This window comes from Struthio camelus, chromosome 2 (genome assembly GCF_040807025.1).
Source record: "Struthio camelus isolate bStrCam1 chromosome 2, bStrCam1.hap1, whole genome shotgun sequence".
NCBI lineage: Eukaryota > Metazoa > Chordata > Aves > Struthioniformes > Struthionidae > Struthio > Struthio camelus.
Window position 1 is genome coordinate 116,909,208 of NC_090943.1, and position 19,685 is coordinate 116,928,892.

At 37.7% G+C, this 19,685-nt stretch overlaps 1 protein-coding gene across 14 annotated transcripts in view; it reads right to left on the reverse strand.

Moving 5' to 3' along the window:
- Positions 1–19,685, reverse strand: part of PTPRM (protein tyrosine phosphatase receptor type M) — a 488,712-nt gene that overhangs the window by 177,963 nt on the left and 291,064 nt on the right. For all 14 annotated transcript variants that reach the window (XM_068932232.1, XM_068932230.1, XM_068932229.1 and 11 more), the window contains exons 12-13: positions 4,703–4,976; positions 3,516–3,552 (exon numbers count right to left, since the gene is read on the reverse strand). In XM_068932232.1, the coding sequence (XP_068788333.1) occupies positions 3,516–3,552; positions 4,703–4,976 (311 nt within the window). The remainder of the gene's footprint in view (positions 1–3,515; positions 3,553–4,702; positions 4,977–19,685) is intronic.

Below are 19,685 nucleotides of genomic sequence, written 5' to 3' on the forward strand. Positions count from 1 at the left end.
TCATTGCAATCAAGATTTTTATATGATCTCTAAAAAGTCACATGTAATAGAGGTTTTATTTGTAAAGATGTAATGGCCATAAAACAAGATCATTTTGTAAATGTTATCAAATTGAGGATGTTTAAAATGTACTTGATGGAATTATAAAGTAAGACCCAGCTACAGGCCCTACACTTGCCTTTGATCCACTAGCGGTAGGCCGTACTTTTCTAACAAGAAGCCTGTCGGCATCACCATACGCTACCCTATGCACTTTGGCTGTGATCCAACAACACAGTTTCATGTGCACCAGCTGAGCACATGCTTAAGAGTAAGAGCATGCCTTATCCTGTTGACTTCAACTGGAGTGGAAAGTGAAGAGCCTACTACGAAAGGGCTCTGCTGCGTCTGGGGCAAGAGCACTCTGTAACTTTATATTACACTTACTCTCTTATTTTTACAAAAAATAGAAAAGCATACAGTTGACCAAGGACTGAACGTTGAAGAGCTCAGTGACAAAGCAGGTCTCCAATGATCTCAACAAGGTCTCCGGGGCATCAACAACTTTTAGATAACCTGGAGTTGGGATAATTGAAGGAAAAAGAGCTTGTAAGTGATGTAGCTATGCTCATGTCAGGTGTTGAGCCCTGTCTGTTGGCCCAGAGTGCAGACTTCAAACTGGCTAACCTCATGCCCTTAACATGGACAACAAGTTGGCTCGGTCAAGATCAGTTGGCTCAGCAGAGCAGCTCAAAGGTTGCCTTGGACTATCTGGATCCTGGGAAGGGCTGCTGATGTGCTTGGTGCAACCCTCAGACTCTGGGGGAAGGGGACTACAGAAGCTTTCTGTGCTCAAGGAATCAAGGACCAACTGGACAGTTGGCTGCACTGGCACGTTTGTCTGTTTTACAAGGTATATTTTATGGCAAAGGCCTTCATCTAGTAACATCCTTATATTTCTGCTTAAGACAGAATAGTTCCAGTGTCCTCAGTGACATTACTCTATGTGCTCAAAATTAGGTACATAATTGAACTGATGAGGGTTTTAAAGTACATAGTTTCCCACATATGTATTACAGTCTAGAGTACCTCTACTAACTCACGTGGCCTACTCAGGGCTATAAATATTTTCAGGATCAAAGCTTAATTTAAAAAAAAGATTGCATCAGTTTTATATATGACGAATGGCCCAATGCACTTCCTCTTAGCTTTAAAAACCACTAAGCTTCAAATGTCAAGGATAACTAAGCCCAAAATAAAAACATTTCAGGAACGTTATTTGTATACCAAAACTAGATGTTGCAATGGAGAGTGTTTGCAACTTATCTATACAAAGTACGGTAATAATATAGACCAACACAATCAGCACATAATGCAGCTTAAGTAGCTAACTGTCTCATATCTGTATCATAGTCACAAAACACATTGGAAAACTGTGTTTATCTCTATGAGGTCAGCCATTGTGGTCAGAGTAGCCTTTGTGTCCTGGGATAACGGCAATGTGTACACTGTATTAGCTATTCAATGGTAGTGGTGGTGGTAGGGGAAGACTAAAGTCTCTTCTGCGCTGTTCGTTCAGGTGCCTTAGCAGACGGCCAGGGATGGAGTGAATGAGACAGTGTGATTCTGCCTTTCCTCACTGCAGCTGGGGTGACCCATGACCTACAGACATAACCATTTTTGCTATTTTTTCTAGCTTTTGTGGGAGAAGTCCAAAGAGGGCATGGCAGTCTCCTTTTCTCTTAAGTATCTCTGTTACATCTAAAGGGGGAAAAAAATCTGTACAGATAGGTGTGATTAATATAATCTTATTAAAATATGTCATATTTGAAAAATAGTATAGTTGTTTAAAAATGTAATAGAGTTATTAAGTTTATAAGCACAGTAATCAGTGCTCCATAGAAGCCTCTCAAGAAAGTTTTGCAACAAGGACTATAAATGCCATCTAGGACACCTCTTGTTTCAAAGTCTTCACAATAACGCCTCTCATCGTTTTACAGGCTTCATAAAGGTATTATGAAGTCTGAAATGTGCTTTCAAAAGAGAAATGTATGGAGATTTGTTTAAAATAAGAGCTGCGTTTCTCACATCTCCTTTGCCAAGCAGGTTACCTCAACCTAGCTTGTTGCTATGGAAGCTATTCCAGTCCATAAAGTCATCCTCACTTCTCAAATGAGAGAGTAAGATTTTTCTGTCAGTCAAGTAATTGAAACGGTTGAATCTCAACTATTGGTTTACAGTACAAATCTTCAAATAATTTAAAACTCATTATTCTAATCACCTATTATGATTTGTGAGGTAATGTAATCCACTGCTGGCGTCGCTGATGCTCCCAGAAAACAACATAGGATTTAAATTTAACTTGAAATCAATCTCTTCTACATTTTATCGGTTATTAGTGAAGATACAGAAAGTTTGCTATAGGAAGCAGTGAGTTAGTAACTTGGAAATAAAACTATTATTTCCTTCATTTTGGAAAAAAAATAAAACAGTTCAAATAGCCATAAAATTTGCCACATAAGGGATGGTCAGCCTTTTAGCAGAGACAACGATATGCTGACGTTTCAGCTACTTTTAAGAAATGAGATTCTCTTCTACCCTATCTAGATATAGTGGTGGTGGCTGAATTGTGAACTCTACATCTAATGGGTCAATGATGGGATCAGTTATGTTAAAGACAGTCACTATGAGATATGTGTGATCTTCCAAAAGGAACAGTGGTACAGGGCTGAAGAAATTTTTCTTTCGTACTCTTACCAGATGCCCAAATTGCAAGGTAGTATTAACTATTTCTACTCACAGAAGTATTTTCCTTCCTTTTCCTCTACTACAATCTCCAAATAACCATACTATCCCATCATTTATTTTTTAGGCCTTGAAGTTATCACCACCTACAGGTGCTAAAAGCTGAGACTACCAAGACAATCACAGACAAATCCTAGCCTTGGAAGTTAAATGTATCAGCAGTATGCTTTATCTTTCCTGCTTGGGGATCAGACCTATAACTAATGCTGTCTCCAGCATTTGTCTACAAACTTGTCTCACAAACAGTAGTATGATGTGCTGACATTCCAATACATAGCGCTGATCTGTACCATGAAAAGGAGCAGCCTGATTCCTCCACTTTTCTTTTATAAAGCAATTAAGATAAGATAATTGCTTATGAGTAAGTGTAATTTTTCATTACTGATGTCTGAGCAGCCAGTAGGCACTGTGCAATTGGCAATTTTACAACTTTACTATATATAAAAATGTCTGAAATATTTATTGAGATCATATAAAAACACTCAGAATATATTTAAAAAGTGTTCAAGTAGACAATTAATAATGAACAATAAATTTATGATTAAAAACAAACAAACAAACAAACAAACTTCCTAAATCTCAGCTAGAAATGCAAATGAACCATTTAAAATTCGATGTCAGGTTTAGTGATGCCTTTTAGTAATACAAACAGTTCTGGAAGTTTGTAAAGACCACGTGAAGGAAAGGTCAACAGACTGAAAAACAAAACACATGACACATTATGAACATACCTTTTGTGGCTACTCTGACGCAGTCAATTTTGGTTTCCTGTGTCAAATAAAGAGGAAAAAGGTCACATCTTCTGTTTCTAAACAAATTCAGTCATCTATGATTCTATTCTTAAAAGTACTGATAAGATGTGATGAAAGTGTTCATTAAGTGTGCCTCGTTACATATTTAACCGCTTCCTAACGAACTCCAATGTGATTTCATAGTATGGACAAACAAAACCTAATCTGCTAGGGTATCGAATATAAAAGTTTCTCTTAACATTACTCCAAAAGTAGAAAACATGTGAAAGATATTCACAAGAACACAGGAAAGTATTCAATGTTTTTCCTTTGGCACCTTAATGACCTTGAAAGATTTTTCTTCTTCTTACAGATAAGTATAGTTCTAAGCATCATGCCAGACAATTTAAGAAAGAAAAATAATCAATGGTGTTTCACATTTCTGCACTGTCAGTGCACTGTGAAAGGGGGATCATTATGGTATCTGGCAGAAAACACTTCCAGGCTGTCAGTGCAGACAGCCAAAGCTTATCAAGAATTGAAGGGCTCTGGGTAGGTCTGTCCAGGAAATGAAAAACAATTCCAGGAAGAATTAGCCCGATGAAACATGATCTGCAAAGGCCTTTTTACACACTTTTCTTTTCAGTTCCATCTACTTATTTTTCTTTCACCGTTTGCAGAACGGGGAAAAAAAGTTAGCTTCTAATTCAGTCAAGGCAAGCAAATGAGAGAATGGGAGTTCAAGCTGTTATAAACTAAGGTAATGGGATTGGACAGACCAAGACACATGTGCTGAAATTCAAAATCAAGTTTGGCTTAAACCTAACGAAAAGAACCACAACACTTTCCTCTTTAAACCAAGAAAACAAAACCAAAAAGAAAGAAAAAAAAGCTAGTCAAACAGACTTACTGGACAGCTTTTAGACGATAATAAGGCAGAATGGTAAATGTGCTACTCTGCCTACTGTCTATTGAGAAAATGTGCTGTTTTCCCCTCCTTATCTTGTAACCTTTAATCACTAAGCAATACTATGTTAGGAAAACTGTTATTTTTTTAAACTCCACGTGTTAAATTTCATGGCTACTTCATTTTCTCATTCACAACTAAATTGGGCATCTCACTGGTCAGTGCCATCATCTATTTACCTACTAATACAGCATAAAACCACACCTGTCGCTAGACTTACCCCGTTGGCTCTGCTAGCAGCTTGAAAATAGATGCTGTAGCTTTTATGAGGAAGAAGAGGAGTGTTCCAGAAACCACTGTAGGTTTTGTTATCACCAATAGTAAAAGGCTGAGCAGCTTGTAGACTGTTGGCTGGAATCTCTGCAGCAAAGTAGTACTGCGAATTCAAAAGGGAGGCGTTCTGGAAATGAATGGGCACTGGGTAGCACTTCAGGATTTCAGTTGTCTTTTTGGTTCTCCGCGGGCGCTCTTCTTCAACAACTATTTGATAGACACTAAGAGTTTAGAAAGAAAAGAATGAGAGAAAAATTAGGGTTATTTTAAGACTCAGGCACTCAATTTATTCTAAAACCAAAACAGCACATGAGTATTTACAGAAAAAAAGATGACTGTTAAAAGCAAAGGACACAGGAAGAAAACGCCATTTCAACATTCAGGTTGATGAATTTATTCACACTTGCTTTCAAATATTCTGCTTTAGAAAAAGTTAGCCAGACACACCACAGCTTTTTATATGGCAAATACATAGAGCACGTTCTTGTTTGAACTCTTGTACATAAAAAGGTTGCCTGATTAGGGCTAAGATGTAGCACAAATATTATTTCGTTTACAGATGTAAGTATAAAGCTATAGATTCCATCCTCCAATCTGTTTATCTTGTCTGAATGAAATGAGTGGTAAGATAAAAATGAATAAATAAACAAATTACAAACAGACAGGGAACAGTATTTGCTTAACTGTTGACATTCTAACTGTTTATAAAAGCACACACAGAGTAAATTACAGTCTTTTTAATATTTTGGTGCCATATTGACTGTTACTGAGCCAGAATTAAACACTTTTTGATGGCTGCTATTCTCACTCAGCAAAGTGCTTTTACACATCTTAGAGATAACCGTATGTTTAAATGTTCCTGCATTCTGCAAAGCAGTTCAGGTTGCACTTGTATTCTTTGCTGTACTGGGACCTACAGGAAACTGTCTATCCTCCTCCACTATAAAGGTACTATGGACATTCAAGCAGGAGGAAAGAAATTGCAATTTCTGCTGTATATGCAAACAGAGAAGTCTTTATACCCTTATAGTGGCTATAAAATCCTGAGTCAGCGCTTTCAAATTTGTGGAGTGGGAAGTCCATGTCTGCAAAGAGGGCACGTTTGCAAGTTTACTGCTTCACTGGGGACCAGTGATTCTTAGTTATATATTTGTCTCCTGGCATCTTGATTTCAGGTAAGCAAGTCAGTACGGGTAACTGATATTAAAGTGACAATGTGTTTACATTTTTGCATGTCATCAATATCTAGTAATAATTTATGGTATTTCAAGTCCTTAATTCTTAAAAAGCAGCAGTCTCTGTGTAGGATACGTTCCTTTAAGACGAAACAGCCACCCAGTCTTCTGGCATGTTTTCCTAGCTCTGCCATCTGTAGGGAGATCATTGGGTTTACAAAAAAACGTGCCCCAGGTACAGGGCCTCTGTGGGCCTCTGTGGTTCAGTTCAGACCAAACAGGGCTTACAAGCTCAGTCATATCACTGCATGACCAGGGTTATTCCCTATCAGACAGCAAATCACATCTCGACTCAAAAGAGTAAACTCCGTGCAGCTGCTGAGGCAGCTTGTGTCCAGCGCCCTTGTTCGCCTGCTGCAGCCCTGCCGGTCTCCAGCAGCTTTGAACGCAGGCCCAGAGCCCTCCAGCTCTTAAGATCTCAGGGGCCTTATGGCCTCAGCCCACCACCAGACTAACGTACTGCTTCTACACTCAAGCTGGCTTTGCACATTTGCACAGGTGACGCAGTGCTTGAACAAGCGCGCTCCCCTAAAACTGGAGGTACAGGGAAGCAGGTGGATTACTTTGTTTCTATTTCTGTCTGCGAGATCTCAGTTGCCAACACCCAGGTAATGACTATGGACAGAAAAATTCAAGCACTGCAATTATATTTTTATGATACTGCTAATAATGAACTTATAATTGCGCAGCCAGCAGTCAGAATCTCAGTCATACCCCAGGACTGCACAGTACTAGGGCAGGTCTGCACAGCCTTCACAGCTGAACATTACCAAGAGGCAGAAGAAAGCCTAATTCTTTGGTCCTTTTATTGCCTTTTTGTTCCTTTTATTGGTCCTTTTTTTGCCTATTGACCTAAGGCTCATCTGCAACAGGCCTAGCTCACCACATTTTTAAGAGCTAGTATCTCCAGCAGGAGACACTGCACTTTCTATGCTCACAAAAAATAACTGGAAAATGAACACTGAGAATGCTTAAAACATCTTCTTCTGCCTGAATTAGTCCTCCATCGGGGTGGAGATTAGTGTAACATTCAATCAGTTTAACACTTCAATTTAGGTATCGTCATGAAGATGTCTGTACGTCTATAAACTTCCATTACACTCAGTTGAGAGCTAGTCCATACAGGTAACAGACCTTTAAGACCTCCTCAGCTGACCAGTCAGGAGGTGTCTACTTTTGAGCAAGCTTAGTTGCTTCCTAGGCTCTGCTGGCTGTAATAACTAAAGGGTCAGCTCACTTGTAGACACTCACAAATGGACACCTTAATTTAAATAGTTTCATCTGAAGCCAAATCGCAATCAGAAATCTATGTACAAGCAAAATTTGGTACAGCCCGTGAGACAAACAGATGTCTCAAGTGCCCACCTGATGACCACAGTCTGCAAGTTCTGCAGCCCTGTACAAGGAAGTCTACAAACACAACAGAAAGATTTACATTAGTTGATTAATTCCATGCTGAACAGTAAATAAAGGTCAATACATTGCTACCTTTTTTGGTCCTATAAATATTGAACTGTAAAAACTAGCCATGAAAAATTTAAGCTAAAAATTAATCGCTGTCATTACGATCTTGTTTTTTCTCCTCCCAATCAATTTCTGATATGATTCTAGCAACTAATTTTCTAGAGCAGATCTACAATATAAATATTGCTTGAGAATCAAAATGGAGTATTGGAAAAAAGAGTAAAAAGTGATGTAAGCATCTATTTCTGCATGGTCGTGAATCTGGAGGCATCCGTCTAACACCACAGCAAGGAGAACCCCTGGCTTTCACTGAAGCCGGATGGATGGTAAACTCCAGCTTTGGACCGTCGGCAGAGTATCGTTACCTTTTTACTGAATCAGGAATGAATGAGGAATGAATCCTGCATCAGGAAGGGCATTGGACCAGGTTAAGTAGTATTATCTGTTTCAGTACTGGTTAAAACGGGCATTCTTTTCATTTTTCACTCAGTGATTACAGCTAAAAATTGTAGATATTTTAGAAACAAATCTGTCATTAAAATGCTCCTTTCCTCTTTCAAATTCATATCAGTTATACTACATGCACGAGTCCATGTATATTACACTTTAAACGCCTGCCATCTATTCATCTTCAGAAACATTAAAGAAAGAACTAAGTTGACTGGAGCAATTTCAAACTCAAAATGTCTTTTCATCCTTACTCCACAAGACAAATTAGATTTGCAAGCATCTAGACCTCAAATCTATTTGCTCTTTAATAATTTAAGCACTGAAAGGTCAAGCAGCTCTTTTCTCTTCCCCTTTATCAAAGTCCAAGTGCTAATGAAAAATAACTAAATCCTATCAGCTGCCCAATTTCCACACAGTGCTGTTTCTCTGATGTAAATTAACACATTATGAGCACCTGGGTCAATGGAAACCTGACAGAACTTTATGAGTGATACGTTTCACATTTGTATAAATGAGATCATCTTGCTAATGAATTTTACAAAATCACTCCAGTTACAATTATAATCCAAAAGCTTGCTCTAATTCTTACAGTTAAAATTGCTCTCTTGAATACGTAACAGCTGAATTGCCTGTGCTGAAAAGGGTTCAAGCTTAATGAATAGAGCCAGCACTGCGTCAGAACTCTATTATTCCTCTGGTGTATTAGTCGTATTTCCTGCTTGTTTAAAGTTGCGTTATTCCTTTTCCATACCTCTACATTTCAGAGAACAAAGTCTTCCTACCCGTAATCTGAAGAATAAAAGTAGAAGGTTCCAAAAGTATATTAGCTGTTGGTAGGACTTAAATTGAACTTTCTGAAGAAAAGAAATTTAATTTAGCTTTAATTCAAGTTATACTGGTCTACTATAGAATTCCAATGCCTTAGAAATTGAACACAAAATCTACTTTTAGACAGACTGAAACTTACTGTTGAATCAAGAAAGGATAACAGAGGAATTATTTTTAACTCAAGGTTCAACTATTTCAAATTTTGGGAGAAAAAAGGTGTTTGGGAAAAGCAGCATCTTTTAAACTGCTTTTTGTTTTAATAATTGCAAAATGGTTCCAAATTTAAATAATTGTGCAGAGGCACAGATAGAAACAGCATAAGGACTGTAATTTTAGGTTAGCAAGTAAACCTACGAGGCTTCTCTGATGCTTACTGAAATGGTCTCTCAATGCCTCCTAAACATATGAATTTGTTTTCAGACAAAGCCAAAAAAGATATAAAAGGAGAAGAAAATATTTTAACCCCATATTCAAAGATGCTAAGAATATTTAGACATTATACAAGTGAATCAAACATAATGCATTTCATAACAATTTAAAAGAAAACTTAAGTGTATATCTAAGCTTAAGTATATGAAATGATAGGTTTTTAGTAACCCATTTTTTGCTGAACCAGGACATTATTACACATTAGCAAGTGCAGTAAATCAAATTTTAACTAATCAAAGTCTTAATCAAAGAAACACAGTCATTTTCCAGAAGAGGCTACTTGGATATAAGCATGGACTTAAGAATTCTTAATACAAAAGTTCTTAAAATGTACAGTCTAGGTATACATCAATCAAAGCTCATGAATTTATAAATTCTATCTTCACCAAAAGTAACTCCAAACTGGAAACAAAGGGGGAACAAACTTGATTACTTCACCACTGAAATATCAGCCTAGTTTTTCGTCTTTTAGACAGTCTTGATGCTTCACTAAAATGGATGTAATTTGTTGAAGCCATCAGAAATTTTTATATTTATTTTATAGAAGAAAGACAGCCTAAGACTAAGGACCTGAATCTACACTAAGATTATCTGGACTTATTTGCTGGTCTTAGTACACACAACCGTTGTAAGTGACCCTATGCAAGTCAATTAAATTTTCTGTGCCTCAATTCTCCAGCTGTAAAATGAGAATGGGGAAGTTTCTTATCCCCTCTGGCCTGTTTTAACTCTTCAAAACTAAAAACTCTTCAAGATCTTCTCTTCTATTGTCCTTGAAAAAACTAGGTTTTTTTAATAGAAAAGGTACAAAGACTGCAAAGCTGTTAAGCTCCGCTAACACTTCTTCTGATCATCTGTAAACTCTTAGGCTATATTTGCAAATTGTGTGTTAACAGTGATGCTGCTGTAGAGCCTAATTTTAAATTTTCTGTTCTTTATAATATTCCCCTTTTTAGTCTTTTTTAAAATATATATAAGTGGAACATTTTATCTCTGTATCACTTGATTTGCATGACTGCTTTGTTTTAATGCCAACAGAATAAAACAACAGAATAACCCCGGAAATCTACATATCAACTGTTATTTCAGTTATTTATGCCTACAATCTTACTTTATCTGTATGCTAGAATCACTTCACCCTCTTCTTCTATTAAAATACTGAAGTTCCAATAGGTAGCAAGGCTAATAAATCCAAAAAAACACTTTGTTATCTCAGTTTCAAGTCCATTACTGAATTCATTTGTTTCCTCAAACTTTGAACAGTTCAGCAGGTCCCCACACTTTCACCAGTAAGTTATCTGGACAGTGAAAGTTCTTCTGTCAGGCTTGCTGGAGACAGTCCTGCCATTTAAGCCCCACGTTTTTTTAAAAATATCGGTTGCTTCATCCATGTTTTGCTATAACACCAAAACTTCACATATCTTTGCTTGCTATGTCTTACGTAACAAGTTTATTAATCACCATGGCTCCTTTAAAATAAATACTTATCTTTGTGAGACGCTTTTTGGCTATAATCTGCTAGCAACACAACTTCCTCAATCTCAGTTGTCAGAATAGAGCTCTGTTGTGATGTCTTGTCTCTGACATGTTCGCAACTCTTATCTATATGGAATAACTCTGGAAATTTTGATCTATTCCTTTCCTTACACCTATCCGTATGTTGCACTGGATTCTTGTAATCAATGCTGTAACTTAAAATTTTATACCAGAAATTATATGTAAACCATATCTTTCCAACAAAAAGAGGGAAATTACTCTTTAGGGAGAGGAATTAATAAATTAGGGTTAGCAGGTAAATGCGAGAAAGCTACTGGAAAATGTCACTGATTTTCCTTCTATCAAGCCAGGGCCTGTATATTTATCACAGGTGGCATTAACCTCAGGTGACAATGAAAATCCCTAATTTACTGGGTGTCTCAACATTATAGCTACTTAGGCTTCGCCATTGGATCAGCAGTTTTAGCAATACATAACCGATAATGATCAAAATATACTCTGGCTGCTGTCTTCTTCACTATACGTGTGAAGCCCGGGAACCAATTACACAATAGTCCTGCCCCTCCGACCAGTGTGGAATTTTGCAGATTTTGTTAAAGGGATAAGAAGAGATGTCTTTTGTTTGCATGTCAAATAGAGACCAGGGCTGTATTCACATCAGTTTTTATAGGCTGAAAGGACTGGGAACAAGCATTAATTGTTCCCGGGGTGGGGGGGATAGAGCCCTGCTGCCGAAGGGGTAGTCTGAAAGAACACAGAGTGGGTAGTTTATTTGGGAGGGGTGCCTCTTCTTGCCCGAGCAGTAAAAATTAAGCAATCTGTATAGGAGTGTGGATTTTTTTTTTTAAGAGAGAGAACTGGCATTGCCATGGGTGGGATAGGGAGAAGATCAAGGACTCCATGGGATCAAGGCCAGGGAGCTTCTAATTAGCAAAGGGACAGATGAGTATGCCTATTTATGACTGAGAAGCCTGTTCAAGGGAGCTCCCTCCCTTCAGAGTACTAGCAAGAACGTTTTATTTGGGGTATCACAGAGGCCTTTTAAGGTCTGTTCAGGAAGAATCCAACCTGACCTCCAATAGCTTCTAAAATGAGAAAAAATGAAATAACTGAAAAAAAACCCTTGCATAACATAAGTTTCAGAGATAAAAATACAGAACTTACAGTAAAAAGGAAACAAAATTCTATAACAACAATCCAAAACCGCAAATTAAGGTTTCTGTGGCAGTACCAGTAACAATGCAAGTATTGTGAAAGTAATATACTCAGATTTAATTTATACAATGAAAAACAGAAAAAAGAACGGGGAATGTTGCACATATTGTTGACAACACAGAAGCAATCAAAATTCTTGCAACTTAAGTGCTTGATATACCAGTGTTAAAGGTCTGTTCCTTTTTCTTTTGAGTGAAGGGACTCTTAAATTGGTAGAACTTTTTGTTTGCATGTTTACTTGAAGACAGGAAGTTTTATGTAAACAAAAACTTCCACAAGCTTTGATATGTTTCTAAGCCTGTGGGATAGTCCCTTCTTCTACTGTGCAGGAAAGGGAGCAAGACAAGAAATATTTGATGCTAATTACTTGCTGAAACTTGAACAGGATAATTCTACTTCCACAGCTGGCTTTATTTTCTGACTTTACAAGCCAAGAGATAATTCTGATTTGCTTTTCCAAGGCAGGCTCTGTCCTCGTTTTCAGAGACACTGTTACTGGCAACTGAAGCTTTCCAGCTCATGGGAAAAATCCTGGAGAAAGCCACACATCTTTCTGAATCAGACCTAGAGTGAACACAAGGCGGGGGCCTAATATAACCCAGTGCCTCCACTGCCATGCAAGGAGCCATATTTCTCAGATCAGTCAAGGCAGGAATACCTAAACAGCTGTAGAGGAGGAGACAAAAGACAGCTTAGGCTCAGCCCCTAGAGGTACTGCTAAATGTAAACTCTCAGGTGTTGTAATAAGCTTTATCTGCACAGAGCCAAGCCTGTTGGGGGATGGGATCTAGTTTTTAATGTAAAACTCTTAAGCCTCTTTATGACTGCCCAACTATTTCATGTGGACAGTCTCAAAGACTTAGAAGTTCCTATTTACAAAGGGGATCTTCTGGCAAAAAATACATCCAAGCAGAGCTCTCCTTACGGGATATCCCTACGGTTCTTGTATGGGGAGTATTATCTTACCAAAAGGCAAGGGTGTTTGCTCGTCCTTTCCTTTAAGGACATTTGCCAGGGGAGTAGGATAATACATTCCCTGGAGAAAGAAAACGCTTGTCACATGATACCTTAATTGCAGCACAGTCAGATGGGCTCTGAAAGTGGTAAGCACTGGCCACCCTAATCTATAAACAACATGGATTTAAATGCTTCTGCTAAATACAAAAGAAGTGATAAATGTCTCTTTTATTCCTAGGATATAAGGGAGACATCAAAGTCCCAGCTCCAAAAATTCTCAGAAGAAAATCTGCTAGAAACAAGTAGGAGGCAACTTCTGTCTTCTAATGGCCAGACTGGTGCCTGCTGGTCCTGATGACACAATGTATTTCCTTTTTTTCCTGGGTATGTGGATCCATTGTTTTAGAGAATATATGCACACTAACTTAGGGACAGAGAATGTCCAGCAGACCTTCAGCCTTGTAATCTTAGATAGTCAAGTATTTGCTTGCCATGAAATGTCTGCGAAATGAAGGAACTTATGATTTTCTGTATTTAAATTGCTGCACTGCCTAACGGCATAAACGCTGACTCAAAATGTAACTTTGTTTTGTAAGTGAATAAATTCAGAGAGAGAGAGACAGAGAGAGAAAGAAAAGCTTTTTAAGAAATTAACTTTGTAATCCTATATAAAGTATAAAAGATAGCAAACATAGATGTGTTAGTGGATAATCTGCATTAAAAACATATCGTACGCTGCTGGCCTGTAATTTCAACTTTCTCCAGTTAACTTTGATAAAAGTCTTCCCTTTGCCAAATCAATGAATTCAGTACATGTATTAACTTACACTTATTCACAGCAAGTATTAATTTACTATTAGAATAGTCTATTAAAGTTGGTAAGAATTGTTTGACAAACACGTATATGAATAGTGGCTAGATGTAAGGCCAACAATAACTGTGGCACCAGACACTGCTCTGCTATAATCAGGATTCACTGATTGGCAAGGGAATTAAAATGTTCTCTTAAAAAGCCCTAAAAACAAAACAAAAAAACTTTTGATAAATATTGATGAAAAAATATTTCTCTTTTCGCTGCGTGTACAGCCCCATGGTTAATTACTTTTGATTATTTAAATGCTGCCTAATTAGGATTTCCTTCAGAAAGCTAGCTACTACACACTGGTATACAAGCTTAAGAAACTGTATGTTAGAATTATGAAGAAAAGGATGGCAAGGATCCAGCTAAGTCTCCACACCTGTTACATACACCTGAAATTTCTCTATTCTAAAATAAAATAAAGTTATTCCTACCCACGCTGTCCAAGGGACTGACTATTAATATATATTGATGTCATCAATTTGATGAAGGACATTGTGTTAGTAACTCTTCACACTTAGAAATAATCATGTACTTCTACTTCTATTTCTTCTATAAATATATGTATATAGGTCACTTTGTCATTGTGAAGGTAAAGTTTTTAATTCTTATTTCTTCTGCTGAAAGGAAAAGATGTTCCAAAACATTGCAGACCACAAGAAAAACTATTATTAGAAACACTGTACTTTTTCTGAAACACTTATATCCTCTCTGTGACTTGTCCTCTCCATACTTGCAATGGCTTCATGTATTTGGCTGCTTTTCAAGGAAATATGCAGATTTTGTACATATTCTGTAGTCCTGTACCATAATAAAGCGAGTGCAAAACGAAAATAAAATTAAACATACCTATGACGGTACTATTTTATGCTGACTTCAAAGTAATTTTGTACTGGTACAGGGCAAAAGAACATACTCATAACTTGTCTCGGGTATTAGCCACATATTTGCTTGATGAGCAAAAGATATCTTATCTTGTAGATCTGCCCACACTGAACCAATGATATCTAGCTACTAAATACAGGCTGCAAGTGACAACCTAAGGAGGGCACCAGAGATTTCACAGTGTATTTTTCAGAAAAGGAAATACTTATATTAGCAATTAAATCATTATGTAATTAATAACAGGCAATCAATTAAATGATTATTAATTATCATGATTATATTATGAAATAACATCATACACTTTAATAAGATTTCTGGGGAAATTGCTTATCCAAGAATGACTGCTGTGAGATCTCTCTCTACTCATGATGACTTACTGAATTGCTCTATAAGTGTCTTCTGACTCTTGGCTTCTCCCATAAATAACTAACAATGGTATGCACAAGCTGATAGTCCTTCTAATAGCTATGTCGTCATTTTATTTTGGGCCTATAAAGCTTCTCCACTGATCTCTCTTTTATGTATAAGGGATGATAATGTTCCATTTACATTGATCAGGTAGTTGGGTTCTTTAAATGCCATTTGAAACAGAAGGTATTTGAAAGCCTTATAAATAGACTAAGATGCTACAAATTTTATGATGGGAAGTTTAGAACTTTTACCCAAGAACATGCCATAATCCCATCTGCATTCCACACATCATCTGTGATCACCAGCTCCCACCCTCAATCTGCTCAGTTCCTTTTAATATCTCCTAGCTTTCGGCTGGGAAAGAGGCAACACATGCTGTGGCTGCTTCTGAGCTACATATGGGCTTGCTGGTACAGGAGCTGTAGCTGTCTAGTGGCAGACCAAATGACACTAACTACTTCCACATGGATGCTAATTTGGGTCTTTCCTGGGTACCAAGAGATCCCAAACGACGGTTTTCTTAAGAGACCAAGATAAAATTAGGTGTGAACTTTACCTTAGTTATGTTCCAGAAAGTTTAATTCTCATCTTGGATATGTTATGTAGCACAAACAAGCCAAGGGCCACTTTCTCCATTCATTTTACCAGCGAGCAGGTTTTACTCCTACTCAGAGTAAAGGCTCAGTCCCTCTAGATATCAGAGGCTATTGATCTCTCTCTCCACAAGGCTTTATGCTCTGAATTTAAAGCACAAGCAGCATCACACGTAACTTAAACAGTGCTGGCCTAAACTGAGCTAACTGAGCTAAGGGTTTGGCTTATCCAGAGCTTTGAGACTGACCTCGCTACAGAGCAATATAAAATGGGATGCCTCCTACTTCCTTTGCAGTCTGCTCACCACATAACTTTAAAATGAATGAAAACCAGGGATGGATTGTGAGAATAAAGGAAAACATTCCACAAAGCCGCACCACATCTGTCTGGCGGACATGATGGAAGGAGTGGAAAAAAAGAAATAATCCTCACCTGACAATTACCTATACATATAGCTGCTTATTATGACACTAATCACAACTGCTGAGCTGTTCACAACCATTCATACATATTTTTCTCTCATAGGTAAATTTGACAGAGGAAAATGCTATTTCTCTTTATTTTCATTTTGCAGATAGGGATGGAGAAAGAATGAGACATTGACTTGGAGAAAGCTACATAGACTGTCTGCAGCTGAACCAGAAATAAAATCTCGATCTCACATCTTGCTCCAGGGCTGTATCTACTAGGCCATCCTTCCTATAGCAAGACGACTACAACTTCCAGAAATGAACTGTAAGTCCTTTCCTGGCCTTCTGAAGAGGCACAGCAGCTCTTCATCGCTACAACAGTGTAGCGGGGAAGATGGGCTTATTCAGCATCTGGGCTACCCTGCCGTGTACAAACAAAACAAAAAAACTTGTTACAGAGATGTATTTCTCTGAGGTTACTTCTGCTGATATAAATGACAGGAGTCCCTTTTATAAGTATGGAGCTGCTTCTACATTGTCCTGCTGGTGCTCTCATCTTGATTTTTCTCGAGCAATCCCCTATTCAAAGCAGGGTGGGAAGGAGGAAGGGGAAGGAGAGAGAGAGATTGCTGTAAATCCCTGCTGGAATAGGAATGTCAGTTAGTCTCAAATTCTGTGGGAGGTGCTTTTAATGAAAACTACCAATCATCAAAAGTTATTTAGTTTTAGGCAACATTTCTCTCCAAACTTGTTTACAGTTATTGATATGACAAGACTGTCTCCATCTTTCAAAATCCACATTAAGAACACTTTCTTTCCATCAGAAGAGTCTACAGTTATAAAACTAATCTCAGTAGGCAGTGCAGTGAAATGAATGCATTTTGGTTTATTCCAGCTTAAAGAACAAATAGCCTGAGCAAATAGCTCAGATTTTTACATCTGTCATGCTGTGGAGGTGTTCCTGCTTAGCAAAGCTCAGAGAACAGTATGAAACAGTATGAAAGTATAAAAAGCATCTGACCTAAACTGATCTTGTTCAAAAAATGTAATAATGAAAAAGAGATAATAGCTGGTATTGCACAGACCATTTTTGTTAGATGCCACATGTTTGATATAATAAATAGATCCACAGTGCTGAATATTCCATTCTTGTAACTTTAATTTCTCTTTGTCCTGGTTTGCTCAAGATAAGATCAGTCCTAAATTGCTTTGGAATATTAGCTGGGTACCACGAATGTATTTTGTATTCTCTCAGCCATAACTCATTACAAGAAACTTGCTTGGCATCAATAAGTCACTATCGCTTTTGTGTGTGTATATGTGTGTGCGAGAGTGTGTGGCTCAATACCCTGCTGCTAGGCTATTTAGCGATAAAATCTGATATAATAAAATATTAATTACAGCTGAAAGGTTGGGTGAGAAATATGAACTCAATTACAGTCCTATATTGTGAATAAAGGGCAGGGTGGAAAAATCCTTTAGTTATGGAGGTTTGGGATAATAAAAGAACAACTAGAACATTAGACTCAAGCTGAGCGCTCCCTAAAAGGCCACCTGTTATTAATCTTCACATCAGGCATAGAATTTCAAGTAAATTAGGTTGGGATGAAAGATTTTTTCTGCTGATCTTTCTTAACTAATCTAAAGATTTCTTTATCTGAGCAGTTCTTCTTTGATGTCACTGCAATTTAATAATTAAAAATTTGTAACAAGCACAAGGACACAGTAATCATAATTAAAGGTTAGCTATCATACACACTATGCAAAATGATCACCGTATATGGTATAAAATAGACAATATCTAGCAGTCATTTCTAAATGTTTTTGTTTCAGTCAGATAAGACTGCTTCTCAGAGCCAAGCTGAAGCAGATGTGAGCCTACCATCTTAGAAAGCCATTTTTTTCCCCCAAAAATACCAACAGCGCAATGTGATAGATTGGCAATGAGAGCAATGAGATAGTGGCATAGATTTTAAGGCTCTTTTTAACAAACATGTTTCTGTTCATCTGTTCAATCTACCTGAGTGTGGCATTCGGATGAATTACCAAGGACTTTACAAAATGCGACCAGACTGTAAACAAGCACAACTGTGAGAAGAAGTTAGTTCAAATCAAATAATATGACCTTGAAATCCTATGTGTAGTAGTGAATCATTAGAACAGAGCAATCTTATCTGTCATTGCAGGCTAAAATGTGCCATTATATCATAAAATAAGATTTTCATTGTCTGAAGAATTGAATCCTTGATGATTTAAGTTTTTAACAGTGTTTTCTGTTTCAATGAATTCTGCTGAAACTATGGTAATATTTTTGGTACCAGGCCAGAAAATATATTTTCAATTAATTTACATTTATGATACTTGGAACAATCCAGAGACCATTTCAAAGCTTTATAATCAGCTTTATGTTCTTCGCCTAATTTCTTTTTAAATAGAACACAGAAAAATGATAAGTTCATAAATACAAAGAGAAAAAAATATATCTTGGTTCAGCAAGCAAAGTGCTTTTATCAGCCAATATTACACTATTTAACTCACAAGTTTGCAGGTTGCCAAGGCCAATTCATAAAACAAGTGGAAAGCATGGAATAAGGAGTAAAATCATAGATTAGAAGAAACTAAAGAAAGCAAAATTGTCTAAAATCATTTAGCTGAGAAAGGAATGAAGTTAGAGAGGATCTGAATGAAATATTCAAAACTGAAAGCCATGGTAGAGCTGACTGATCCTTTCACTCTGTCTCAGAGAAAGAAAATATTGATGCACAGTGCTACTAATACACAATTTATTCAGGAAGAAATAAAAGGAGATTCTAGGAATCTGACCACATGCAGCCCAATACACAACCACTGGTGACATCATGCAGCTGATCTCAGAATAAGAAGTAGTATTTGGGAAAGTGTATGCCCGACTCTCTAATATTCCAAGAAAGCTCAGTAAAGCTTGCAAATCATAGGTCTGCTTCTGACCAGGCTGGAAAGATTCATTACAACACACTTTCAGCTCTGGCAAAGTCACCGATACGTGACCCGTCGGATTCTGGGGGGTTCCTTCCAGCTGTGCAAGCCAGGGTGAAAAGCAGAAACAAGCTAGTTATTTTCCTCAGCACAGAATATGATGCAATGCTATTCCCCAATCTTCACGATGGAGATAAGGAATAGACTTAGCAAAGTCAAAGAGATCAGTTTACTTGGATTCCTAAGAAAGTAGGAGAGAAAATCCCACGTAATAGGGAAGCTGCTAGTTCTTTAAATCTAAAGGGGATGAATGTGCTATGTTACAGAATCACAGAATCACAGAATGGTTGAGGTTGGAAGGGACCTCTGGAGATCATCTAGTCCAACCTCCCTGCTCAAGCAGGGTCACCTAGAGCATATTGCCCAGGATCACATCCAGATGGGTTTTGAATATCTCCAGGGAAGGAGACTCCACCACCTCTCGGGGCAACCTGTTGCAATGCTCTGTCACCCTCACAGTGAAGAACTTTTTTCTCAGGTTCAGATGGAACTTCCTGTGGTTCAGTTTCTGCCCGTTGCCTCTTGTCCTGTTGCTGGGCACCACGGAGAAGAGACTGGCCTCATCCTCTTGACACTCCCCCTTCAGATACTTGTACACACTGATGAGATCCCCTCTCAATCTTCTCTTCTCCAGGCTGAACAGGCCCAGCTCTTTAGATGTTCTTTAGATTAAATAATTTT